We start from the raw sequence: 27704 nt of genomic DNA, 5'->3' as shown, positions 1-27704 counted from the left end.
CCCAAGAGGACAATGGGAACTGTCTTTATTTTTTTCTTGTATTTGTGTCCCCTCTGCTCAGCATAATGCCTGGTACATATTAAACAGATAATTATAATAAATTTTTTCTTTCTCTTTTTGGTGCCCTCCCACTTGAGTCTCTTTCTAGACTAATCTTGGGAAAGTGGAACCAGCTAACAAGAAGGAAAGATAAGGTCTCTGAAGTTCACAGTGATTCTAGATCTAGCTCACAGACACCTGGATGGGAAAGTATTTGCTTGAAGGCCTCTAAGAGCACTTCTGCAGGGAATTTAGGTGCTTGTGTTCATTATGGAATAGGCTTTTGGATATATAGCAGCAGTATTGAAAGGCCAGTTGTGTCCATAACCCCCGCATCTAAAGGACCCCTGTAGACCAAGGTGGTTCTAGGCTAGAGAATAAATCACTTGCACATCAGTCTCAATTTAAGACTTGCACAGAACCTTCCTCAGAATAACCTCATGAAGTCAGTAGACCAAGTATTTTTTAATCTTCTCTTTATAAATAAGGAAGCCAAGGCTCTGAGAAGTTAAGTAACTTCATATGATCACACAGTTAATAATGGAACTGGAACTCAGATTCATGACTGAGGCCACTTAATCCTCTATATCATGATGACCTACAACAAAACCAAAGATTATATAAGATTATACCTCCTATAGTTATTTCCAGAATTATTGGCCTAATTTGCAGCTCCCCCAAAGATGCACTAGTTCCCCTATTTTCAGTCTATTAGTAGCTCTGATTTTGACCCACATCTCCAGCTTGGGACCTTGGGGTTATCCAGGTTTTTTTTTTTAATTTTGTTTTCCTTGGGGTTACTTAATATGCTTTAAATGTTGATAAATCTGCTACAACAAATCCTGGGGTAAAAATAAAATTTATATAGCTCATATTGACACTGCGCTGAAGTGTTTTATAATCTCATTTGATCCTCACAAAAATCCTAGGAAGTAGGTTATAGTATTATCCCCATTTTACAAATGAGATAACTGAGATATGGAGAGGTTAAGTGATATACCCAAAGTCAAATAGAAAGTACATGTCTGAGGCCAAATTTGAACTTAGGTCTTCCTAACTACAGGCCCAACACCCAGTCTACTATACTATCTAGGCACCTCAAATGTGCTCTACAGACTATGCTGTATAATTATAATTATTCTTAATTACAAATGCCCTTCAGACCCAGGACTCCTCTCAGAGAACAGAGGTATAATCTTCCCACATAATATCATGCAGTATCATTCCTAAAACTTTTCCTTGGGACATAAATACATACATCAGCAACTTATAGTTTCTCCTGTGAGGGGCTGTCCACTTTAGACCACTCTCCTCATTCCTGGTTCTGGTCTTACCTGCTTCAAGATTTCCACTTAGAAGCCTTTGGACTCCTGTTCTGAAACTGTTGCCTGTGGGACTTTTCCCCATGCATACCTGCTTAAAGCTGAGGCCTAAAAGGCTATGGCTGGCATAAATGCACGTTAGCATAAAGAAGATCTTACACTTGTAATCATGTAACCTTGGGCAAGTCATTTCTTCATTTCTAAAAAGAGGGTAAATATTTGTACTTTCCTCCTCACGTGACTGTATTTTGAGCAGGAGGTAAGATAAAGCTCAGGCAGGAGGTTCAGATTTAAGGTTGAGAATTCAGGATTCATCATTAACAGTTCTTTATTGTATGAACTGTGTGCAAGGCACTGTACAAAATCAACTGATTTTAACAAGTTTCTCTGATAAAGGTTTCATTCTCAAGATATGTAAAGAACTGATCCAAATGTATAAAACTGAAAACTAATCCCCAGTAGATAAATGGCCAAAGGATATAACAAAAGTTTTCAGAAAAAGAATCCAAGTTATTTATCATTTAAAAGTGCTTTAAGTCACTAGAGAAATGCAATATTAAAGCACCTTTGAGGTTTAATCTCACACTCATCAAAAATAAAGAAAAAATAACAAATGTTGAAGGAGCTGAGGGAAAAAGGTGCATCTGTGAATTAGTCCAGCCATTCTGGAAAATGAGCATGAAGCTAAGCTCCAAAAGTTATAAACCATACCCAGATATACCACTACTAGGCCTAAACCCCCAAAAGTTCAAAAATATCACAGTAGATCTTTTCCCAATAGCCCAAAGTTGGAAACTAAGTAGCTTTCTTATTGGGGAATGGTGAAACAAATTATGATGTATAAATACAGTGGAATATTACATAAGAGAATAGTTTCAAAGGAAACTAGGAAAGTCTCAATGAACTGATATAGACTGAAATGAGCAAAACATGAACAAATTTATACGACATGATTAAAGACTTTAGACTCTGATCAATGCAGTAATAAACCATGAGCTCAGGAGATTAAAGATGACACAGCAAACCCACCTCCTGCCAGAGGTAATGAACTTAAAATGTTAAAAGAGAGAAACATATTTTGGGGGATGGAGAAAATGAAGATTTGTTTTTGCTATATTATATTTAAGATGAGGGTTCTGATTTATATTTGGAGAGAGGGACAAATTATAAATTCATACAAAGTAAATTGATAAGTTAATTTTAACAAAAACAAAAATCCAACTTAAACAAACAAGCTAACTGGAAATTTGTAACCCAAACTTATTATATACTGACAAACACAACTGGTAAAACATGGGAAGATTTACAAGTTTTCTTGAGAATTCCTCCCCTGTTCTTATTTAAGATGTCTCAGTGTTCTTTTGTGCTTCTGTTTGTGCTTCATAGTGGTATGGTTTCTTGAAGATACTAGCTATGAATTAATTTTAGGGCTCCATTAATTTTAGAACTGAATTGGACATTACCGACTTCCTTCAAATATAAGTAACACTATACTCAGGACTATATCTATAGAAAACTCAAAATATTTCACCAGTACATTTTGTCACAACTTGGATGATACAAATATTACTCACTTTATAAATGAGTCAGAACTTTATTAAGTCCAAAGGTCAGTGCAACTAGAAAGATGGATAAATTGAGGCAGACTTGGGAAAAGATGAAAAATTAAGATTGTTGAACTGGTTACTTTATATGGGGACTAGAAGTCCCAGCTCTTAAGCCACTGACTGGTGTGTGGTTCCAGTATCTAATTACAACCCCAGTTATGTTCACATATGTTCATGACCTCAACTGTTGTTATAATTTAATTGCCCTATCTGTGATTTTCTGCACAAAAATTTTCTCTCAAGAGAAAAATCTCCATTCACTATTTTTGAAGATGGAGAAAGATTAGGTTCCTAAATCTGGGCACTCTTCACCCAAACTCAACCAACTTACTACATGAACAGCAGCAGTCATTGCCTAGATCTCAAAGAAGTAATGTCCAAAGTGACAGGATGGGGATTAAAGTGGGTACCAAATGAAAAACAGTTCCCACCCCCTCCAAGAAGGAGCAATTGTTGCTCTTCTGGTAGCAAGATGCTGGTATGGTTGTGAAGCATTAGAGGCCATGGAACATAGGTTGTGTCAATACGGTACTCAGAACTCAGTCTCGTGGTCAAATCAATCACTGTCACTCCGGGAACAGAGGAGGAATGGATCCAGACCCCTCCCACCAGCAGCAGTTTTCCATCAAATACATGGGCTGTGTGAGAATACCTTGGGGTGATGGGTGGCTGGACCTCTAACCTTTCCCAACAGAATCCATTAGAGACTGGTTTCAGAAAGTATACAGAGTCCAGAGGTTCCTCTGAAACACTCAGACCTCCTACAATGAGGGCTCCTTCCTTCCAACTGCAAGCACTATGAGAGTGTCGAGCATCAGGTTCTGGCCCTTCAACTGGTAAACTGACCCAGGTCATTGTGTCCATGTGTAGAAAATGCCAGTCCCCTAACACAGGATCCTTCCCATTTCGTCCTCCATAGACAAACAAATATTTCTGCCTTTGGCAAAGGACTTTGGCTGCTGAATGTCGCCACCGTGGGGAGGGGAATTCTGCTTCTGGGCCAACCTCTGTGATTGTCACCTTCGGATTGTCAGCATCCTTTCCTGCTGGGTAGGGGCAGCTGAGCCAATACATCCCCAAAGCTGGTGTCATTGGGGACAGCCTCCCACCCAGCACAAGAACTAGAGTCTCAGAGAAGGAAGTCATAGTGTGAAAGAGGCGTCCATCCCATTGGGTTCCAGTCCCACAGCCCGAACTTGCATTCCACCTAGAGCCCTTTGGCCTTAACAACATATGACATTTACTCATCCTTGAATGTCGCCCCTCCTGTTCCCCAAAGCCCCCAGTGCTGAGGATAACATTGGAACCCAGAAGGACTGTGGCATGGCCAAATCGCTTCAAGTCGAAGCCTTCATACTCTTCTAATATTCTAGCGGACAAGACACCAACAGGAGGGGCTGGCTCCACTCGAGGAAGCGCCTCCCCAGGTGGAAGCAATAGGGTCTGGGCCAAGCCAGCGGCGGCCACAGTGGAAGCAGCCAGGATGAAATAATGGGAGCACTTCAAGTGCCACTCCTCAAACTCGTCAAAGGGTTCAAGTGTCTCCACGCGCCTGCGCTCCTCAGCAGAAAGAAAGCCGCGGTAAAACTCGTTCATGTCAACGGCGCTGCAGGCCTGCCAACCAGCGTTGAGAAAGCGCCGCCGCTGGGCTGCCACGTCGGGGAAGCTGTCCAACCCGTGCAAGGGCGAGTTCAGCCGCTGGAAGTGCAGCTGCATGACCTGGCCGAAGGGGTCGTGGGGCCCTATCTGTTCGTAGAGCACGAAGAGCGCGTCCGCGAAGTAGCCAGCGGCCCACGCCAGCAGAGCGGCGGCATTACTCGCCTCCAGGTAGGTGAGCACGGCCTCGGCCAGCAGTAGCGTGGGTGCCGCCGTGTCCAGCCCGGTCGCCTCGAGGGCGTCGCGCAGCGCCGGCAGGTTGCGCAGATCGCAGCCTAGGAGGCGATAGTCTTGACTGGCGAAGTGAAGCGCCGAACCAGGACCAGATTCAACTGCGCTCAGGGGTGGTCCGGCTAAGGCAGCTAGCTCCGGCGTGGCGCGGATCCTCGCCGCCTTACGCTCAGCCACGTCTGGGAAGTCCACTTCCCACATGGCGGCCTGGGCCAGGCGGCCAGCCACTTTGAGACGGAAATACAGAGAGTCAGAGCCTGCACCCAGCGATAGAATCTGCCGGTCCGGTGCGCTACCCTCTGAGGTAGCGCGCTCCAGGAAGGCATGCACACAGTGCCTCACGGCTCGCGCGCGCACGTAGTAGCCGCGGTGGATGAGTGGCGCACGCCGCGGAGCGCCCGAGACCAGTAGCGCCGCGAAGGGATCGCGCACGTAGCCGTGCGCTGCCAGGGAGCACTTGCTCAGGGAGCTGCTGTCGTTCGTACTCTGGACCGCCCCAGCCCGGCGCCCGCGTGGGCCCATGGCCGGCGACACCCGACTGGAGGGCTGGAAACACCAGCAGATTCTCCGGAAGGGCGTTTAACAACGCGTCCCCTTACCCGCCACCTTGGTTCTCGCAGGTCTAGAAATCTTGCCGGCGTGGATGCCCTTCCTTCCACCGGCCTGCCGGAGGTTAGTGGCCTAAGAAAGCTGCCCAATCATAAAGTGGGGGAGGGACGAGCACTGAACATTTGCTTGTGATTGGCTCTGCCCTCAACCCCTCCCTGTGCCTTCTGGGATTTCCGAGGAGGGGTTTGCTGAGGATGTTATTAACGTCTCCTTGGCGGCTGACGCCAGCCATGTGCTGTGAACCTTTTCCTTTTATCGTTTGGATTAAGAGGAAACAGCGGTTCTCTCATTATATTTGGAAAGGTGTGAAGTCTTTAAGAGGTAGGTTCGTGGGGGATTAGAGGCTTGCCTCCTTTTGGGGCCTTTTGGATAGCTAGGCTAGATACGGATTTTGAACAGAGGGATCAGAGTGGAAACAAAATTAGGTGTCAAGGGTGTTGTAAAGCCAATATGGAATTTAAATGGGAGTTAACATATTATAGTCAGCAGAAGATTGGGGTGGCCAACAGAGTAGTAGTAGTCAGTCAATCAAGGATTTATTAAGTGCTTACTAGGACACTGTGCTAAGATCTGGGGATTATCTTTTAAAAGACCAAAGAACACAGCCCCTGCCCTCAAACAGCTTATATTCCTTTTTTTTTTTTAACAATTTGATATGGATTATACACATGCAGTCATGCAAAACATGTTACATATTAGCCATGTTACCAAAAAAAATCAGACCAAAAAAAAATAGTTAAGTTAAAAAGTATGCCTTTTAGGAGATCAATTTTTTTTAACCTTTACCTTCTGTCTTAGTGTGAATTCTAAGACCAGAGGGGTTAAATGACTTGTCCAGAGTCCACAGCTAAGAAATGTTTGAAGCTAGATTTGAACCTAGGTCTTCCTAACTCAAGACCTGGGACTCTGTGCTACCAAGCTGCCACCTCCATCAGGTCTTTCTTTGGAGGTGGATAGTATTTTTCATCTAAAGTTCTTCGGAATTGCCTTGGATCATTGGATTGCCCAGAATAGTTGTCATTCACAGTTGATCCTCATAAAATACTACTGTTATTATGTGCACTGTTCTCCTGGTTCTGAAGAAACTTACATTCCAATGAGGGAAAGAACATGTTAACAACTATGTATAAACAAGAGGTCTACAGCTGGAAGGTAATCTCTGCAGGAAAGCACTAGTAGTTGGGGATGGAGGACCAAGAAAGGCCTCCTGAAGAAAGTGGATTTTGAGCACTTTAGGGAAGCCAGGAAGTGGAGGTGAGAAGGAGAGCATTGGAGCTCTGGGGGGAGAGCCAGTGAAAAGGCACAGTCGGGAGATCAAGGACAGCAAGAAGCAAGATGTTACAAAATTTTAAAGTTCATAGAGGGAAGTATGGTGAGAGATTGGAAAGTTAGAAGAGGACCAGTTATGAAAGGCTTTAATTGCCAAGCACAGGATTATAATTAACTCTGGAAATAAGGAGTTACTGGAGTTTATTGAGAATAGAAGTGACATAGCCAGATCTCTGCTTTAGGAAAATCTTGTAGGTAGCTGTGTGGAAAATGGTGTGGAGTGGGGAGAGGCTTGAGTCAGGAAAGACAACCAAAAGATTGTTGCTTTACCAATAGAAAGCTGTTGCAGTAATTCAGGTGTGGGGTGATAAGACCTTTTACTAGGATGGTGGCAGTGTAATTGGAGAGAAGAGAACATATATGAGAGATTTTATGAAGGTAGAGAAACAAGAAACCCTGACAATTTATCAGTGGAAGTTTGGAGCCTGGAATAGGAGGATGATGACACTGATAAAAGACGTTTTGACTTTTTATAGGGAAAATTTGGAAGGGAGGAATTGGGAAGAAATAGATGTAACCACCTCTAAAGCAGCCCCATGTGCTGATGGATTGGATTCCAGACACAGGGAATTAGCCTGGGCAAAGATATGGAGGCAGGAGATGGTGTGTTGAGCTCAGCAATCAGATACCAAGCCAGTTTGAAACCTAGAATATATAAGTCTGGAAAGCTAGACTAGAGTTATGTTGTACTGGGCTTCAGCTGCCTCAGAATTTGCATTCCGTTCTAAAGATAATAGCAATCACAAATGAATTTTGAACAAGGAAATTATATGTTTAGATCTTTGTTTTAAGAATATTAACTTGGCAGCTAAGTGGAGGATGGATTGTAGAAAAGAGAGACTGGAAGCAGGGAGAGCAGTTAAGAGGCTGTTCTTAAGTGTTCAGGCAAGGGATGATGGGAGTCTGACCTCTAATGGTGGTTGTGGGAGAAAGGAAGAGAAATGGGTATGAGAAAGCTTGTATTAGTAGAATAAACATAGCAGTCTACTGGATCTGTCAGTTGAGAAAGAGGAAATGGGTCAAGGATGATTCTGAGGCTGTAGACCTGTGAGACTAGAAGGATAGTGGTGCTTTCAACAGAAATTGGCAAGTTTGAATGGAGAGTGGGTTTTGGTGGGGAGATAAAGAATTTTATTTTAGATATGTTGAGTTTTAAAATGCCAAAGAGATGTCTTGGCAGTTAGTTAGCAATTTGAAACTAGAACTCAGATGATTAAGCTAGATTTACAAGTTTTGGAATCATTTGCAAAGAGATGATAGTCAAATGTATGAGGACTAATAAGATCAGTAAGAGAGCCAGTTAAAGAAAAGAAGCTCCAAAACACTTTGGTGGGGGACATCCATACTTAGAAGCCAAGAGAAGAATGATCTGAAAAAGAAAACTGAGGAGCAGTTAGGTTGGAAGAGAGCTTGGAGAAAGCCTTGTCTTGAGAAACCAAGAGAGAAAGGATGATTTAACAATGTCAGAAGGTGCTGAGAAGTCAAGTAGGATGAGGACTGGGGTTGGGGTTGGGAAAGCTAATGGATTTTCATAGGATTAAAGGGGCAGGTGGGACAGAAGGAATAGGCATCTGTCAGGCACCTACTATGTGCAAGGTATTGTGATAGTTGCTTTACAGATACTTCACTTGAGCCTCACAACACCCCTACAGGTACTATTTTGACCCCCTTTTTACAATTAGGGAAACTGAGGTAGACAGAGGTAAAGTGACTGGTCCAGGGTCAACATAGCTGGTGAGTGTCTGAGGTTGTATTTGAACTCAGGTCTTCCTAACTTCAGGACCTTCAGCACCAAGCTGCAGAAATTTGGAGAATCATCTTCCAATTGATGTGGGATCAGAAGCAGGTATCAAGGGGCTGAAAAGTGACTCAAGGTGAGTAAATGGAGGCAATGAGTATATAGTTCAGGTATGAAATGAAGAAATTATATAGGACAGTGTCTCATAGATGTAGGATCATAAAGATTTTTTTTTTAAGAGTGATTGGGGACCTGTTTTTAGGTAGCAGAAAAGGAACCAGTAGAGAAGAAGAGACTAAAGATCAACTAAAAGGAATGACCAGAGAGTCAAGATCCAAAGGGCAGCCTCTGGGAGGAGACATAATAATCTCAAAGATTAAATATACAAGTAGAGGGGTTGGCCCTCAAGAAAGAAGATCCCAAAATTGCTTGCCAGCTCCAGGAGGGAAGAGGGGAGGGAGGGAGGGAGACAATTTGGAACATATAACTTCGGAAAACTTATTTGGAGATTTGTTATTACATGTAATTGGTAAAAATAAAATATCTTTATTTTTAAAAAAGGAAAAGGAAGAACCCTTCTCTTCCTCAGGGTCAGGAGCAAAGGAAAAGAGAATAGGAAGTCAACCCAGTTGTGTGTTCAGAAGTACATGAGTAGGAGTGGAGAAGACAGATGGTGTTGGTAACCAAAAGTTTGAGATTGGCAAAGCATAAGGTCCAGGGGGCAAGAGATTCAAGGATGGATGACAGTGGATGGAAGACAGTGTATAGTTGAATTGGTCGACTTTGTAGTGTTAAGGCTAAAGGGAAGAAAAGGGAATGGGAGCCAGAGTGATAGAGTAGGAGAACAGGAGAAATGAAAGGACTAGAAGTCACAATGAAGGACCAGTAATAGGTTTAGGTGGCCTAAGGAAGGGAGGAAATTGGAAGGATAAGATAAAGAGGTTTTGATTCAAGTGGGGAATTTCAGTGTTTAAGATCATGTAGGTTATACATTTATGGTTGATGGTGAAGTATTGCTCTTGAAACGCAGAAGAAAAACAACTGCTTAATCACATGGGTAGATGGGAATATGATTGGGGATGTAGATTCTAAACGATCACCCTAGTGCAAATACTAATAATATGGAAATGGGTCTTGATCAATGACACATAAAACCCAGGGGAATTGCTCGTTGGCTACGGGAGGGAGGTGGGAGGAGGGGAAGGAAAGAACATGAATCATGTAACCATGGAAAAATTTTCTAAATTAATTAACTTAATTTTTAAAAAGTATTGCTCTTTCTTGTATCTGTGGAGTGAAGATACAAGTCATGGGAGCTGAGAAGATTGACCCATATGCCACTTTGTGTGGAAGGACATCATAATATGTTGAAGTCTCTGAGTATGAAGGTGGGCATTGGGATGGATGGGCTAGGTCCTAAAGAAAGAAAAGAGACCTGGAAGTTAGTCAGTTTCAGCAATAAGGAGCTAGACAGAATGATATAAATGGATAGAGTGAACCTCATAGCTTTAGAGCAGCTGTAGAGAAGGAGCTGGAAATGGAAAGAAAAAGCAAGGGATATACCAACTCTTGCTGGCCCAGCATGTGAGGTGGCAAGAGAGAAGGAACAACCCAATACTGGAGAGGCCAGTGGTGCATTGTCATCTGGAGGAAGTCAAAAAGCTTTTATTAAATGTCAAGCACATATTCATGTTTTGTGCTAAGTTCTGGGAACACAAAAGAAAGGCAAAAAAAAGACAGTCCTTACCCTATAGGAGCTCACCTACTATTGAGGGGAATAATTAGGTAGATACACAATATATACAGAATAGATTGGAAGGAGTCTTAGGCATTAGCATCTGGGAGGATGAGGGAAAAGCCTCAAGCAAAAAGTGGTATTTGAGCTAAGGCTTGAAGGAAGACAGGGAAACTAAAGAAGTAGAGATGAAGGGGCATAGAATGCCAGGCCTAGGGGACAGCTAGCACAAAGGCTGGCAGGGAGTGTTGTGTTCAAGGAACTTTGGATACACCAGTGTTGCTGGAATAGAGCATGTGGTGGAGACTAGTAAGGTATTAAACTTGTAGAGCTAGGAGTAGGCCAGGTTATGAAGAACTTGAAATGCCCACCTAGAGTTTATATTTGATTCTGAAGGTAAGAGGGAGCCACTGTGGCTAATTGAGGAAGGAGGTGATATAGATCAGAGCTTTAACATCACTTGGCATCTGAGTGGAGAATGGGTTGGTGAGAGGAAAGGTTGTTGTAATAGTCTAGGTGAGAAATGGGGAAGACCTCAATTAGGGTTGTGGTTGTATAGATGGAAACATAGGAAAGACAAGACATGATAATAGGATATGTGGAGTCAATTTAAGAGAGGAGTTGAGGATGATACCAGGGTTCTGTTTGGACATGTTGAGTTTGAGATGCCTAAAGCATCCGACTGAGATGTCCCGAAGGCATTTGGTGATATGAGATTAGAGTTTAGGAAACTAGGGCTAGATATAGAGATCTGGGAGTCCTCTTTAATAGAGATTTAAAAAAAAGAGAAAGAAAGAGAAAAATTGATAGAGCTCCAAAATAGGTTTTATTATATACTTTAGAATACACACTATCCTCCCTGTCCTTTACAGCTTGTAAAAAGAAAGCCATGTTTCAGAAGTTGTTTTGTTGGTGAAAGTTGAAAGAGAGAGGCATTTCCCATTCCATCCTAAAAAAAGTCTGTAGTATATAGGAGTAGCAGGAAATAAAAGTTGTATTCATGTTCTCACTTAATGAAACAGAGATGAGAATTGAGAAGGAGTTAGTTCCAGGTATGCCTTCCAGCTTTTCTTTATCCCCTCACCTCAGCCCCAGAAACCAAGAGTTAGCAGGGACAACCTGGGAGCCTCATTATTCAGCAGTCAAATATTCATTGAGCCCCTGCTGGGTTCTAAGTATTGGGATGCCAAGGGGAAAGTGAAATAGTCCTTGTTGTCAAGGAACTCGTAGTCTTAACAAGTCTAACATCCTGCTTAGGCAGGAAGGATGGTAACTAATCATTTTTTAAAATATATATATCAACCTATGAAAATATACATAAAAACTTAGTGTTCTTACTAGTCAGCTGTATAAAATGTAATAAATGCTTTATTAAATATTAGGAAAGATTCCTCCCAATGACTCTATAACTTTAACACCTTCCCTTATGTAAGTAGAGCAGGTCCTTTTTGTCCCTCATAAAATATAAAAAGAAAATCATGTATTTCAAGAGTTCTTTTGATGCATGGAAAGAGAAAGCTGGAGATAAGCCTTTTGTTTATCTTGAGAATTAGTACTGGAGGGGACAGCTGGGTGGCTCAGTGGATTGAGAGCCAGGCCTAGAGATGGAAGGTGCTAGGTTCAAATCTGACCTCAGATTCTTCCTAGCCATGTGACCCTGGGCAAGTCATTTGACCCCCATTGCCTAGCCCTTACCACTCTTCTGCCTTGGAGCCAATACACAGCATTGACTCCAAGACAGAAAGTAAGGGTTTAAAAAAAAAAAGAAAGAAAAGAAAAGAAAAGAATAAGTACTGGATAGAGGTAGGGAAAGGACAACATGTGAGTCGGTAATAATACTAGATAGGTTGTAAGGCCTGGCCCCAGTAACCCTTAAACTTGGATGTGGAAAGATAAAATTTTAAATTTTTGGAGTGAGACTAGCAATATAATAGCACTAGGAAAATTAAAGAGGGGAAAAGAAACTACTATGGTTTTGAATAAAAGTGAATTTCCTTTTGGAATGTAGTAAATTTTCATCTTACTCTTTAAGCTTCCTCAAATCCTAAAAGTAGATAGAAAGAATATATAATAGCAGAGAATGTATACTGTGTGCTCATACATCTTTTTTATCCAGAAAGAATTAACAAATTCCAAGAAGAACATGCCAGTTTTAAGAGGCTGAAAATTTTCTTCTTTATTATATGGACCTGTAGATATTGAGCCTAATATACTATGAAATTTAGGATTGAATTCCCCTCTTTCTTGATCTGAGATTTTTCAGTATTTAAATCTTAGATCCTGTAAAAATAATTTCTTATTTATTTGTTTATTTTTTAAAACCCTATTGGTTCCAAGCCAGAAGAGTGGTAAGGGCTAGGCAATGGGGGTTAAGTGACTTGCCCAGGGTCCCACAACTAGGAAGTATCTGAGGTCACATTTGAACCCAGGAACGCACATCTCTAGGGTTGGCTCTCAATCCACTCAATCACCCAGCTGCCCCCTAAAAATAAGTTCCTGAAGATAGTTTTTTTTCCTCTCTACTTTTGTGGTTGCGCTTCCTAAAGAATATCTTAATGGAATCTTATTACTCAGGTGTGGAGTGTTCTTAAAATAGCCTTATCAATTGGAAAATATTTGTTTTATGAAAATGTAGGTGATACGCTTTCCTGACCTGGTTATGCAGTCAGTAACAGAAGAATTTGTGGAAGCAAGCCTATCTAGGGGAGGTTCCAGAGCATAAGGCATGCTGGATAGAATCATTCTTTGCGGTTCACAACAAGAATAAGCAGCAGTGTTTGGGATCTGCAGACATCGCTTTTGCTTGAAGGAAGATATTTTTTCCATTAGAATCAGGATGGCAACAGAAGAGCGGCAGCAGCAGCTACAGAAGAATAATTTTTATTTGGAATTACCCAAAGTGGTAAGAATTAAATGACAGATGACTTAATTCTTGAGCTGATGTTAATTATGTTGACTAATGCGTTGTCTTTTCTCATAAAAGTAAATTTGTTAGATAGAATTGTGTATGTTTAATCTTTTTATATTATTATTATTATAACATTATATGTAATATGTTATAGATAATAAATTATATAATATAATTATTAACATTTTTCTTCACCCTGTTGACACTTTTAAGTTCTGAATAATTGTCTCTTTTCAGGAACTTCATGCACATTTGAATGGATCTATTAGTTCTGCTACAATGAAGAAGCTAATAGCCAAAAAGCCAGACCTTAAAATCCATGATCAGATGACTGTGATTGATAAAGGAAAGAAAAGAACTTTAAAAGAGTGGGTATACGGAGCTTTATTAGGGTTTCTTTTTTCTGTGCTTATAAGTAGAATGGCAAAATTACATTGATTTGTAGAGATTCTGGTTTTTAGAACTAAAGGAAAATGATGGCCTATTATTATTATTACAATGAAAAACAAGTTCTTGAGTTTCTCTTTGGTGGTAATCTTATGTTAAATAATAAATGTGTTTACATTTTGAAATTCATTCTGAGTCTTCTTGTAGATGTTTCCAGATGTTTCAGCTCATTCATCAGATTACCACTAGCCCTGAAGATATATTAATGGTAAGTTATTAAGGAACTTTTTAGGATTTTTTACATTATTAAATAATTCAAGTCCTGCTTTATTAAATAATTCAAATCCTGCTTTTTTATTTTTGCTTTGTTTTGTTTTTCACCATGAGTCTGATGGAAGATTCTGAATTTTTTGTTTTCAGTAAGATCCTTTGACAAAATCAAATAATTTGCCTGGGAGCTAATACATAAACGTCAATGCTTTTTTTTTTTTTTTAAACCCTTATCTTCGGTGTATTGTCTCATAGGTGGAAGAGTGGTAAGGGTGGGCAATGGGGGTCAAGTGACTTGCCCAGGGTCACACAGCTGGGAAGTGGCTGAAGCCGGGTTTAAACCTAGGATCTCCTGTCTCTAGGCCTGACTCTCACTCCACTGAGCTATCCAGCTGCCCCCAAACGTCAATGCTTTTTAAAGATTAATCAGAAAAAGATTTAGTCTTAAGTCTGTCTTAACAAGTAGGACAAAAGGAATACATTATCTGTAGCTGGTGCTTTCTGGTAACATATAGGATTTTAACCACATCAAGTGAAAGTTGCAGAAAAAAGGCAGATTTTTGTTTAAATTTAAATAAATTTATGTGTAACCCATTGATACCACTGAGAATTGGGTTCTATAGACCATTGGAACTAACCACTATGGCATTATTTATAGTCCTTATGCAAGCAGAAAGAAATGTTCTTAACTATTAGGAAAACATGAAAAGGTGAAATTTATTACCCTCTTTCTGAAGAATTATCTTTTAGCTTGTCTATTTTTAATTCAAAATAATTTTTCTATTTGCAGCCTATTTATAGTTTTAATAAATTTTATAATTTAAAATATAATATGAATTTATACATTTTTATAAATTTGTCTATTTCTAGACAGATCATTTTGTTGCATGTTTCTACTGGACCATAAGTTCCTTGAAGACAGGAGGCAGTTTGATGTAGGCAAGAGAGGTTCCATGTGGAATCAAAGCAACTGGATTCAGTTCCCTCTGCCCATTAGTACTTGTATAGACTTAGTCAAATCACTTATCTTCTGTGGGCCCAAGTTTCTGTAAAATAAGGATGAGATGATCTCCAAGATCACTTCCAGGTTTAATCAACAGTCCTGTTATCTTTTGATAAGGACTATATCTTAATTAGCCTTTTATTTTTCACAATACCTACTGAACACAGGGTTCTGCACATAATAGGCACTTAATATTTCTTGAATTAGCAAGTGATTACAATAACCACAAGATGATGAAATTCTTTGACTGTGGAAACCAATGAATCAAAGTTCCAAATAAGAAAATTAAAAATGGTTCTTTTTCCTATGTGGTAGCTAACAAAAAGATCAAATGATGCTAAGAAATACATTTTTTAGATCATTTATGAATAATTACCGTTGTATAGTCATTTCAATTGTGTCTGACTCTGTGACTCCCTTTGGGTTTTTCTTAGCAGAGATACTGGAGTGATTTGCAATTTCCTTCTCCAGCTCATTTTATAGATAGAAGGAAAGTGAGGCTCACCTGGTTAAGTGACTTGCCCAGAGTCATCCAGCTAGTAAGTGTCTGACGCCAGGTTTAAACTCCAGAAGAGGAATCTTCCTGACTCCAAGCCTGGCACTCTATCTGCTGTGCCACTTAGTTACACCATAATTATTGTAGATAGATATTCTAAATGTGAAATCTATCAAATGACTGGTGAATTGTCATACAGCTGGAAGAAATGAATTGCTTCAATGTTTTTATTATAATAAATGAAACCAGAAGGGGAAAAAAAGATGATTTACAAGCTTTTCCTAAAGCAGGAAACAGTGTAGCTGGTAAAATTGGATTCAGTGTATGCTCAAAGGTAATATGAAATACTGTTTCTTGAGATACCATGATTCATCCCATCTTACATTGCTCACTTATGAGCATAAGCTTGTGGTCATTATGCAAGTAATTGTAATTATACATCAAATATCCATTACAGAGGATGAAGAGGTAGATAATTTCTACATAAACTTTTATAATTCATTGAGTTCGGTGTGAAAGTGAGCACAGGAGGGAGAGCAAAAGGTATGGCTTGCTGGGGAAACAAAAGAGGCTCTAGCTTAGAGACTACTCAGAAGCACTGTGCCTGTGTCATGAATACCTTCCAAAGAGAATGAAGAGACGTACTGGATGTGAGGAACACATTCACAAAAAGTGAAGTTGACCACATGTCCTCAGGCAGGAAATGACTAGTTATATGAGAATCATCTTCGTATCATTCATCCGGTGTGCAATTACAATTGACTAACTTGCATCAGTTTGGAAATTAAAGGTAAGACAATGACATGACATGGTTGCAACAGTTTGTCCAGACAAGTTGTCAATGATCAACAAATGGAAAGACAAAGATACTGATTCCTGTAAAATTTTAACTGAAATAAAGCAGTCAGAAGAAGGAGGTCAAAAAGGCCCAGAAATCACTTTAGTCCAAAAACACATGAACTCTTTGCCACCCAGAGAAAAATAGCATGCAAAGAAAACAATTTAGAAAACAAACTAATTTATAAAACATTGCAGAGGATAGATAGAATACTTTGAGAGGAAAATATTACCAAATAGTAAAAAGCAGTGTATATGAAAACAGATCTAAGAGAAGCTTATGGTCAGATCCAAATGAGTCAGATCATCTCAAGAATGAATCATAACAAAGTCTATTCCATCCCTTAACACTGAAAAAATAAGTCAGTCTTAGCATGAATTCTGAGAGGATAAGAAACATATTTTTGATCTTTTAAATATTTAGCTATCATCAAATTTAGTCAATTACAGTGTTGTGGCTTTAAATTGTCAGTGATTAACAAACCTCATTTTAGCTCTTAGTTTTCACCAGCATTGCTAACAAGATTTAGATGATTTTAACTTTACCTCCTTCCTTTGCTCTCACAAACCAATTGATTAGAATACTCTTTTTTAAAAAAGGTTAAAGGAAAAGCAAAGAATATAGTCAACAGATTTACTAGATGGGAACAGACCAGGTATAAAATTTGCAAGCCATCTTGCAGAATTTCACGTATTTTGGAGTGTAACAGGTTTTTAAAAAACATTTACTTTGGCTACCTCAGCATTTACCCTGTATACATATTGATTGTTCATTTTATACAATAATGCACCCTACTATGTTACCAGGTCACAAAAGATGTTATTAAAGAATTTGCTGATGACGGTGTCAAATACCTAGAACTGAGGAGTACACCTAGAGAAGAAAATGCAACAGGTAGGTTCTGATTAATTTGTTATTGTTTAGTCTGACTCTTTGTGACCCTATTTGGGGTTTTCTTGGCAAAGATACTGGAATGATTTGCTATTTCATTGTTATAGATGAGGAAATAGAGGCAAACAAGTTTAGGTGACTTGCCTATTACACAGCTAATAAGTATCTGAGGGTGGATTTGAACTCGGGTCCTCCTAAAACTCCAGGCCCTTCACTCTATCCACTGAGCCACATAGCTGCCCATATACCCCCCCTTTTTTTTTTTTTTTAAACCCTTACATTTCATCTTAGAATCAGTATTGAGTATTGGTTCCAAGGCAAAAGAGTGATAAGGGCTAGACAGTTGGAATTAAGTGACTTGCCTAGAGTTACACAGCTAAGTGTCTGAGACCAAATTTGAACCCAGGATCTACCATCTCCAGGCCTGGCTCTCTGTTCACTGAGTCACCTAACTGTCCCTATATATATCCATTAAGGTACCTAATATACACATAATTCATACAGCTTACCACTTCACATTTTCTTTGCATTAATAGGATTAGTTGGCAATTACTTTTATGATGTTGTATTGTCTCTTAATTGTTTCATGTGTCTCCTCTCTCCAGCCAGATTGTAAACTTACTGGAAAGCAAGGATCGTGATTTAGACTGTTTCTATGTATCCCTGTATCACTAAGCTTAGAGCTTTCAGTAAAGGTTTATTGATGACTTGATCAATGTTCTGTTTGGAAATGATTTTATAAGTGCTTCTGGAGTGAGCAGTCTAGTTCTGCAGCTCTTTCTGCAGTTCCTATTAATGAGTAGCTTATGATCAAGCAAAGATCAAAAATTTAGGTATAGACCAGTCTGTGTGTCTACACATGATCACTTTCTCTTAGGACTAAAAAACTGAACAGTAAAGACGGCCCTGCAGAAAAGGTTTTTTGAAATTAAATGATTACTTTTATGCTTCTTTTTGTGACTCTTTCATTTTTTTATGCTGTATGGTAAGAGTACTTTTGCTTTTTCTGACTTGATTGCCTTTCTGAAGGTGATACTGTCCTTTGGCTATTTTGCCAAAGGTAAGGGTTTAAAAAAAAACAAACAAAAAAACAAGGGATTCAATAAAGGAGAAAAATCAGGACACCCAGGAATATTCCTTTTTGCCACTGACATAAAGGATACACTTTAAGTATGAGGATACTGATTGGAAATGACTATAGAATGTCATCTTTTCCCAACTAAGAGAAGAAACAAATAACTGAAACTTAGAAAAGATTATATTTTTAAAAGGATAATGTCTCTTGGAAAGAAAATGAAGTTGTTTGAACAGGAATGTTTGAATATATGGATGAAATTTTGCTCAAGTTCACATGAGTGTCTGCATGTACCCCTTCTAGGTATGACCAAAAAGTCTTATGTGGAAGCTGTTCTAGAAGGCATAAAACAGTCTAAACAAGAAAATTTGGATATTGAGGTGAGGTAAGAAACATGATACCTTAGTAATTACTACAAAAACAAAAGCATGATGTTTTATTGCCATGTCTCAGGTGTAATTGGTTTTTATGGAAAGATCATGATGTATTTGTAGCTAAATATTCTGACATGCCTTTTAATAGTGAAATATATTGTTCTCTGCCCAAAATTTAGAAAAAGTGATTTTAAGGATTAACAGCAACAAAAAACCTCAGCTGTAGACTAAGGCATTGTGGTAATGAGGACCTGGGTTCAAATCTTGACTCTGCTACTACTATCAGTGAGAACTTGGACATTTTAGCTTTGGGCCTCAGTTTCCTTTTTTAAAAGGAATTGAGTTTTACTAGATGACTTATTATAATGTTTTCTCTGCTTCTGCTTTTTTCATGATTCAAGTCATATATCCATATGAAACAGTGTAGCAGTTTATGGACTATGGGAAGATAGTCTCTACCTACTTTGTAAATTTAAAGTGATAACCTTTTTTGTGTGTGTTGCCAGTGACTAAATGTCAGTGGTATATGAACATAATGGTAGATTAGATAGATCAGAAGAATATGGGAAGACAAATAGATTCAAAATGAAGTAAGTGGAAATAGACCAACTACAAAATTACAGTAATGTAAATAAAACATACACTAAACAGAAGCTGAACTGTGTCACTATAGCAACCACTCTTGCTTCAGGAAAAAAAGCAGATTTCCCTCTTTTTTTTTTTTTTTTAATTTTTTTTAAAAACACTTGCCTTTTGTCTTAGAATTGACACTAAGTATCAGTTCTAAGGCAGAAGAATGGTAAGGGGTAGTCAATTGGATTAAATGACTTGCCCAGGGTCACATAGCTAGGAAGTGTCTGAGGTCAGATTTGAGGCCAAGACCTCCCATTTCCAGGCCTGGCTCTCTATCTGCTGAGTCACCCAGCTGCCCAATATTTCCCTCTTCTTGAAAAAGAGGTAGGAAAATGGATATAGAATGGTACAGATAAAAATATTCTTTTTTTTACAAGGGAAGGTTGAGATTTTGTGTCGGGCATCTATAGAAATGACTTGTTGTAATGGTAAAAGGCATCAATAAAACTTATTTTACAAATAAGATAGTGAATTCCTTCCCCAACAGGAGAATTGATCATATGATGACATATTGTATAATAAGTATTCCATGAATGTAATTGGCTTTTGTGTTTCCTATATCTTCTGGCTAAGCTAAATATTGCTTCAATTAAAGTAATATTATTTGTTATACACACACACACACACACACACACACACACACACACACACACACACACACACACACCATTTTTATGGTCCTCTTGAGCCTGTTTTCTCTCTCTGACTCTATATTTGTTCACTGACAACTATCCACCTGTATTGCAGATACTTAATAGCAATAGACCGAAGAGGTGGACCTTCAGTAGCAAAAGAAACTGTTGAACTTGCCAAAGAATTCAGCCTCTCCTCTGAGGATACTGTCCTTGGTCTTGACTTCAGTGGAGACCCCTCTGTAAGTTCTGTTCAAAAGTAGTTGTTCTTATTTTATATTACAGGGCAAGCTGTTTTCATGGGGAAAGTACTGCCTTACTGTAAATATATCCTTCAGGGTAGTTGGAGTGAGGGTGGAGTGGTAAATGGGGATGTATGTGAAAGATGTTCTAGAGATAGAGTCAACTGGATTTGGCAGCTGATTTAGAGATGAAGATGTGAAACAGTGAATCATTAAGTGTAGTGACTTAGATTGCCAACCTAGGTGACCAGAAGAATGGCAGTATCTTCAGTAAGGAAATTAGGAAGTGGAAGGGGGTTAATGAATTCTATTTTTTGATATATTGAGTTTGACATGCCTACATTTGGAAATGGTGATATAGAATTGAAGTTCAAGTAAAAGATATGGACTGTAGGTAACTAATCCTGGAGTTAACTATATAGAGATAATGATTTTAGCTCAACAAAATAAAAAGTAAACTGAGAAAAAAGAGAGACGGGCACATTACAGAGTTTTAGAATAATACATCTGTGGTTAGGGGTCTAGACATGTATAATGATTCAGGAAAAGTTGACTGAGGAGAGGCCAGACCAGAAGAGAACCAAGAGGGGGCAGCTGGGTAGCTCAGTGGAGTGAGAGTCGGGCCTAGAGACAGGAGGTCCTAGGTTCAAACCCGGCCTCAGCCACTTCCCAGCTGTGTGACCCTGGGCAAATCACTTGACCCCCATTGCCCACCCTTACCAATCTTCCACCTATGAGACAATACACCGAAGTACAAGGGTTTAAAAAAAAAAGAAGAAGAAGAAGAAGAGAACCAAGAGACAACAATATCCCCAAAATCCAAAATGTATCCAGGAGGAGAGGGTGGACAGTATTGTCAAAAGCTGTGGAGAGGTCAAGAAAGATCAGGATTTTCAGATAAGAGATCATTGGTAACTTTGGAGAGGGCAGTTTCAGTTGAGTGATGTGGTTGGAAACCAGATTGAAAGAGATAAGGTAGTGAGAGGAGAGAGGCAATATTGGGGATAGACAGCTTTTCCCAAGAGTTTAGCTGTGAGCAGGAAGAGAGATTTAGGAACCTGTGGGAATGGCAGTGACTAGTAGATATAGGATATAAGAGGTTAAGGATTTAGGCCAGCACTATTTAGCAGCATATCAGTAGAAATGGAGGAGGCTATTAGTGGGAGTGGTCCAAGGTTAGAGGTTAGCAAATCAGAAGTGGCAAGAGAATAGGAGGATAAAGGATTCTGGAATAGAGGACATGATAATCCTTTATGGTCACTTTTAGCTTAAAATTCATGTAATCAATTACCTTCATCTTTCTTAGCCCTCTAAGATCACTATTGGCAACTAATATTGTATTTACCTAATCATGACCATTCTCTTCTCCTACCTTGTCACTGAACTTATCAAATTCCCTAGTTTATTCATAAGTCTCATTTGTCTCATTTTAACTTTTCTTTTTAAGGCAGGAAATGGGAAAGACTTTTTGGAACCTCTTTTGGAAGCAAAGAAATCAGGTCTGAAATTGGCATTGCATCTTTCAGAGGTAAGTAATAATAATCTCAAATCAGAATTTTCCTCAATATTATACAGGGAAAGTGTACTATTAGAAATAATCAGGAAATGGTTGGAAGAAAATACAGTTTAAAAAATTATTTTGAAAGGGGAAAGGTAGACTTTGGGAGGATATAAATTAAGACAAACTGCTGCAATTTATTTATAACTTTTTCCTTTCTGGCAGTGTTCTTATTTTGGGTTTTAAGGGTCAATGTTCAGTCACATTCCAGTTCATAATCACTGCGTTATTCAGAACAACCTAATCAACAACTTGCCAGAATTAGAAAAAAAAAGACAAGAATTTCCCATCATTTTCATGACTGAAAGCACTGATTATCTCCCTGTGCTGAGGATTAAACAAAGCATATTAGTCTCATTTGTCCCAAGTAGGACATTTCAATGAGTGTTTGAAGAGACATGGAAGTGGGAGGGGAAAAGGAAAGAGACTGTTCACCATGTACATGGCAACCAAGGAGATGAAGAGTCCCTTCTCATTTGCCAAACATTTGGCAGTGGCAGAACTATAGCTAATATGTGGACCATGGTGCTATGGGCCAAAAAAACTCTGAAAGTTCATGTCCATGATTTTTCCCTTGGCACCTGAGGCCTCTCATTGTCCATACTGCCATTCTCTTTTTTTCCCTGTCTTCTCCATCCTCCCCCTTCTTGCCCTTCCCCAAAATGACTGGTAATAATTCTAAATAATGTATATTCACAAAACTTGAATACAAGACCTGCTTTCCATCCTCAGGTAATGTGCATTTGGTTAAGACATCCATCGTTTTCTCCAGTGATGGTAGAGATAGGGACTACTCCCCATTTTGAGATAGAAAAACTAAAACAGTTGAAATGCTCTTGGGCCAGAATCAAAAATCCATTGGTAGACCTAAGAATTTTGTTATCCTAGGTCTCAATTTACTGTTTTGTGTGATCTTTTTTTTTGCCTACACTATGTCAAGTAGGGCAGGCAGCTTAAAACTAGATTTAATCTACACAGACTATGTATATATGAACATAACAGAAGAATATATGCTTCCTTCTGAGTTAATTCTAGTCTGTATATGCACTTCAGATTCCTATTTTTATTTCAAATTTGTCCCACTGCATATACATTTAAGTGCAAAACTCTTTAAACATTAACCTGGGTTGTTTAAAGCAGTGATGGGCAAACTACAGCCCTCGGGCCAGAAGCAGCCCCTTGAAATGTTCTATTGGGCCCAGGGACATTATTCCTAATCTGATGAATACAATGAGCAGGATACAATACAATGAAACTTCCAAAGAGTTGCCTTAGAAACAGTGACAGATGAGCATTTCCTTTCACCCCCTCTTTAAAAAGTTTGCCCATCACTAGTCTAAAGAATAAAAACAATAATAAGCCTTGAGTGTGGTGACATAGGTAACTTTGCCAAAACAAAACACTAATGAAATGAGATCCAGAGGAATCTAGTGTAATGGGCAAGAAGGAGGAGGAGAAAGGAGAGTGAAAAAGATTCAGTCATCAGAAAAAAAACAAGGTGAATGTGACTTTCTGCCACATATCAGCAGCTCAAAGCCACATAGTTAGCAGTGATAGACCTAGAAAAAGAAACTGAGAACCACTGAATTAGGCTGTTTAAGAAAACCTACATAGACATATGCATATTTATATGCATCATTTTTAGATTCCAAACCAAGAAAGAGAGACACAAGTTCTCCTGGGACTGCCTCCTGACAGAATTGGTCATGGGACATTTCTCAGTTCGTGTGTAGGAGGATCACCGGATCTGGTGGAGTTTGTTAGACAGCACCGGATACCACTAGGTGAGGTCCATTTTTGAGAACCCTTCTGAGTCCTTGTTGTCCCCCCTCCCCGGTTTGTAACATACTTGGAGAGGCACTGCTCTAAAAAACAAAAAAAAATAAAAATAATGACTCACTTAATGCTGTTCTAAAATAAAAGCTATAATGATATTTGTTGGGAGCAGTGAGGTGGTACAGTAGATAGAGTGCCAAGCCCAAAGTGAGGAAGACTCATCTTCCTGAGTTCAAATCTGGCCTCTTGAGCAAGTCACTTAATAATCTGGTTTGCCCCATTTCCTCATCAGTAAAATGAACTGGAGATGGAAATGACAAACCACTCCATTATTTTTGCCATGAAAACTCCAAATGAGGTTATGAAAAGTTGGACACAAATGAACAACAATGAAAGACGACATTTGTTGAGGGGGGGGATGCAATATTTATTAAAAATCAACAAATTCAGGAAAAGTCATAAGTATTTCAGGTGTCTGCTAGCCACTATATTTTTGTTTTTCCAGATTTTTAGGTCTGGCAGTTATTTGGGCAGAAACTAACTGCAAATGTAATCTTTTACACATGAAAGGGAGTCCTTTCAACCCCCAGATGCCCCATTCTCTAGATCCTTCCTCAATAAAAGAGGGATTGGCAAGATTGAAATCTGTCCTAGAGCATTGTGGTCTGGACCTGTGTTATGACTAAAAAATATGCTCACCTGAGGTTCATCAGAGGGCTCTTGTCTTCCCTTTGCTTATGAGTAAGGGTAACCATTTCGTCAGTATATATTTATTAAGTACCTCCTATGTGCCAGGCACTGTGTCAGGCACTAAGATATACAAAGAAAGGCAAAAGACAGGCCCTGCTCTTAAGGAGCTCACATTTAGAAACAAGGATTCTCAAAGTTGTCAATTTGTGCATAAGCCTGGGAAGGAAGATGGAATAAATAGACTTTTATTTCTCATTTTGATAAATTACCCAGCATGAAGGGCAGAGCCAAGTCCATAGATAGTTCACCAAGGAGAGGCTAATATTTTGTGATGGGATTTTGGTAATGTTATAAATCAATGTTAGAATTTGCTTACTTTGCTTAAGAACAGTAGGTAAATGTATGAATAAGTGCAGGTTTCCTATAGGACCAAAGAAAAGCTTTGTTTAGCCTTATTCTACCCTGGCTTCCTTTTGATGTTGCAACTTCCACTTAGTACTGTATTTTCAAGGCTTCACCTGTTAGGCAGAATACTCCAGCCTAAGAGTCTCTTCCCTCTCTGCACTCCCACCATGTCTACTGACCTGTTATATATTATAATGTTGACCCTGGGTCTGGTAAGAGAAGAGAAGACCCAACACGGAACGAATTTCTTTATGGAGGTGAATTTTGGGGGGAGAGGGAGAAAAGTGGAAAAGTAATGTTAAATTGCAAATAATTGGCTACAAAACACTGTGAAAACATTTACTTGATTTTCCCGTAGAAAATAGTGTGGATTAACTTCCTCTTTATGGTCTTAATATATAGTGTTCATTTTTTTTTCCACTTAGAACTCTGTTTAACTTCAAACATCAAAACTCAGACAGTACCTTCTTATGATCAACATCACTTTGGATTCTGGTACAGCATAGCCCATCCTTCTGTAATTTGTGTAAGTAAGAAGTTCTATTTAAAATATTTTGATCCCTTTTTTTCCTCTGCCTTTGTAGTAAACCAAGTATAGCAGTAATAACTTAATTACCTACCTTAGATGCCTCACAGTATTGATTAAGCAATTGGCTGAGTGGTTGGTCTGGCAAGAAGGATTATATAAGACCAGGGTGAATAGCTTGTGGCTTCACAGAAAAGAACCAGGAAAGCAACTAACTTGGGAAAGATGGTAGAGAAGTTATAAGTGAGAAATGCACTATTCTTCTACTGCTCTGCTCTTAATCCTTGGCCTACATACAACTGTGATGCAAATTTCTTTATGCACCATGATTTGTAGCTCCAGAAGACACAAAAGTCTGTCTTAGAATGGGCAATTTAAAATTTATTTCAAAGCTGAAATTTCAGGTTAGTTTGAATGATAAGCTCAATTCTGCAACTAGCATAATTTTATGGTAGCTAGTAGTCTCAAAGGGCTCTACAAATATTATTAATCATTATGATGATAACACTGTATTTGTGTAGCACTTTATATTTTACAACATGCTGGGACAGCTTATTCCTTTTTGAGTGATTCTAAGAGAGGTTAAAATGACTTTTCAGCCATCACTTAAACTTGGGACTAGAACCCAAGTCTTCTGATTCCTACCTAGTTCAGTGTTCTAATGTAGCATACTTCCTTGCTCTTGCCTTCTCATAGGTAGGTGTGAAAAGAAGGCTTTGGGATTCAATGGTTCTGGGGATCAGAAAATGTAAGCCCCATATAACTATATTCCCATGTACATTTTAAGGAGAAAACAAGAAACAAACTGATGCTACCATAGATAAATTGATCTACATATTAAAGGGAGATAGTCATTTTCTTAAAAAAACATTCTAATAGTGAAATTTTCTTGCTTTATATCGGCAGACTGATGATAAGGGTGTTTTTGCAACACACCTTTCTCAAGAGTACCAGCTAGCTGCTGAGATATTTGGTTTGAACCAGACACAGATGTGGGACCTCTCCTATGAATCCATCAATTACATTTTTGCTCCCAGCAGCACCAAATCTGAATTAAGGAAGAAATGGAATAATTTGAAGCCAAAATTCTTAAATTAAGTTTTGGAGATAGGAGGGGAGACTCTCTAGGAAGTTACATCATGGTCTTTGGCCTTCCATTTGGAGCTGCTTTGCAATCCTTTTACCACCTGCCTTGAATCAGTAATTAGGAAGTCTTTTGAGAGTCTAAATCAGCAGTCCTTAACTAGCAGATTTCAGCCAATTGGTAGCTGCAGAAGTCTTACCGGGCTGATTTCTGATTTGTCTCTACTAATACTCCACACATGACACCTCTACTCTAACCACCAATTAACCCCATCCCAGGGCTTAAAGGAAAGGAAAGTAGCCTAATCAATGACTTGTACCACCAGCCATATTTTCTATCCCCTACCCAGTAATCATAAGGCTTTAAAGAAATCATACTTTTCCCTCTCATTCACTTCCCAAATATCCCAGTAGCGTTAGCAGCTGATATCACCTGTTTAGCTCTTATTAAAAAAAAAAAGAGAAGCAGCGATCTCTCACCCACCTGAACTGCCTTAAGGTTTTAAGATTCTCTAACAGTTCTCTATTTCCTTCCTCCAATCTGAATTGATCTCTGTAGCAGTAGCAGTAATACTGTCTAGGATCCTCTAGTTCTGCCATCTTCTAAGCCCCACACTCTCAGGAAAGCAGCCACTATAAAACAAATAGAAACATAGCTGCTTCAATAGGAGATGGGACCAAACTAATAAAACTATTAAACTGGAGGAAGGAACCAAATAGTTTAGGATAGAGGCATATTGTTTTGCTCTCTAGAAATCCCATTAGAAGTTGGCATGTGAAAATGTGCCCATTTGGCTCCAAAGGGACTACCTGATTCTCTGTAAACATCAGCCATGTGCTACCCTTCTTTCTCCAGTATCTCATCCCTCCCAGATTTGATAGGTCATAACTGCTGCTGTTCTCTGTTTTCTAGTGCCTGAATAATAGCATGCATAAGTCATCATTAATGAGAAATGTCAGGAAGCCCAGGGTGGTCCTGAGTACAACTACCATTACTCTCCGTGTGCTCCATTTTGCCCTCCTCAGATTAGAATTGCTCATTTCACACCTGGTGTACAAAGCAATGACAAGATTAGGCTGTAATTTCTTAAGGATCCATCTTGTTCTTCTTGCTTCCTTGTAGTCATTGTGAGCTGCCCATTTTCTCCTAACAGTTTACAAAAGTATGACCTCAGGAAGTTTTTATATGGGAGCTGAGAAATATTCATTCATGAGGCCAACTCTCCCCCCTGGGGAGAAGGGAACCCATTGTGGGGTTTGAGGACTTACATACTTTGGTGTGTTCCTCAAAAATACAGGTAAATAAATTGAGTTTTATTTAAAATTTATTTTGTGAGCTTGCTATTTCAAAGAAGCTTATTGAATCACCTCAAGTTTGTTTAAGTGTGTATAAATCTGGATATTTATGTAATATTGAATTTTCTTAAAGGAAAGAAAATCTATAATAGTTGGTTCAAATACATTAGCCTAACACAGGTAGGTGGCACAGTGGATAGAGCACCCAGTCCAAAGGTCCTGGGCTCAGATCTGGCCTCAGATACTTCCTAGCTATGTGACCCTGGGCAAGTCATTTAACCCCATTTGCCACTTAGAAAGTAAGGGTAAGGAAAGGGAAGAAAGGAAGGAAGGAAGAAGAGAGAGAGAGAGAGAG

The 27704-nt window shown here is 39.2% G+C and overlaps 2 protein-coding genes across 4 annotated transcripts; one reads left to right on the top strand and one right to left on the bottom strand.

Annotated features, from left to right (window-relative positions):
- Positions 1–2339: 2339 nt before the first annotated feature.
- Positions 2340–5377, bottom strand: LCMT2 (leucine carboxyl methyltransferase 2). Its single transcript, XM_044662185.1, has one exon. It carries the CDS (start codon positions 5375–5377, stop codon positions 3317–3319), a length of 2061 nt encoding a protein of 686 aa, XP_044518120.1. The 3' UTR covers positions 2340–3316.
- Positions 5378–5498: 121 nt separating this feature from the next.
- Positions 5499–27579, top strand: ADAL (adenosine deaminase like). 3 transcript variants are annotated; one of them, XM_044665095.1, is made up of 12 exons: positions 5499–5527; positions 13096–13168; positions 13412–13542; positions 13769–13829; positions 16975–17062; positions 18438–18519; positions 19889–20015; positions 21463–21543; positions 23219–23357; positions 24870–24981; positions 25550–25551; positions 25889–26023. In XM_044665095.1, exons 1-12 carry the CDS (start codon positions 5499–5501, stop codon positions 25933–25935), a joined length of 972 nt encoding a protein of 323 aa, XP_044521030.1. In that variant the 3' UTR covers positions 25936–26023. The 3 variants fall into 3 exon arrangements, with proteins under 3 accessions (XP_044521030.1, XP_044521028.1, XP_044521029.1); XM_044665093.1 differs by lacking the exons at positions 5499–5527; positions 25550–25551 and having other exon boundaries at positions 12844–13168; positions 24870–24970; positions 25877–27579; XM_044665094.1 differs by lacking the exons at positions 5499–5527; positions 21463–21543; positions 25550–25551 and having other exon boundaries at positions 12844–13168; positions 24870–24970; positions 25877–27579.
- The last annotated feature ends 125 nt before the right edge of the window (positions 27580–27704 follow it).

Source organism: Gracilinanus agilis, chromosome 2 (genome assembly GCF_016433145.1).
Source record: "Gracilinanus agilis isolate LMUSP501 chromosome 2, AgileGrace, whole genome shotgun sequence".
In the NCBI taxonomy this organism is placed as follows: domain Eukaryota; kingdom Metazoa; phylum Chordata; class Mammalia; order Didelphimorphia; family Didelphidae; genus Gracilinanus; species Gracilinanus agilis.
The sequence above is the reverse complement of the archived record's forward strand: the minus strand, read 5'-3'. Positions and strand labels throughout refer to the sequence as shown.

Bases quoted from the DNA above. Each gene is read 5' to 3' on its own strand.
- LCMT2 (XM_044662185.1), bottom strand. From the start codon at position 5,377: ATGGGCCCACGCGGGCGCCGGGCTGGGGCGGTCCAGAGTACGAACGAC.
- ADAL (XM_044665093.1), top strand. From the start codon at position 13,103: ATGGCAACAGAAGAGCGGCAGCAGCAGCTACAGAAGAATAATTTTTAT. The intron at 13,830-16,974 runs GTAAGTTATTAA...CTATGTTACCAG, and splicing joins GCCCTGAAGATATATTAATG to GTCACAAAAGATGTTATTAA. The intron at 21,544-23,218 runs GTAAGTAATAAT...CATCATTTTTAG, and splicing joins TGGCATTGCATCTTTCAGAG to ATTCCAAACCAAGAAAGAGA.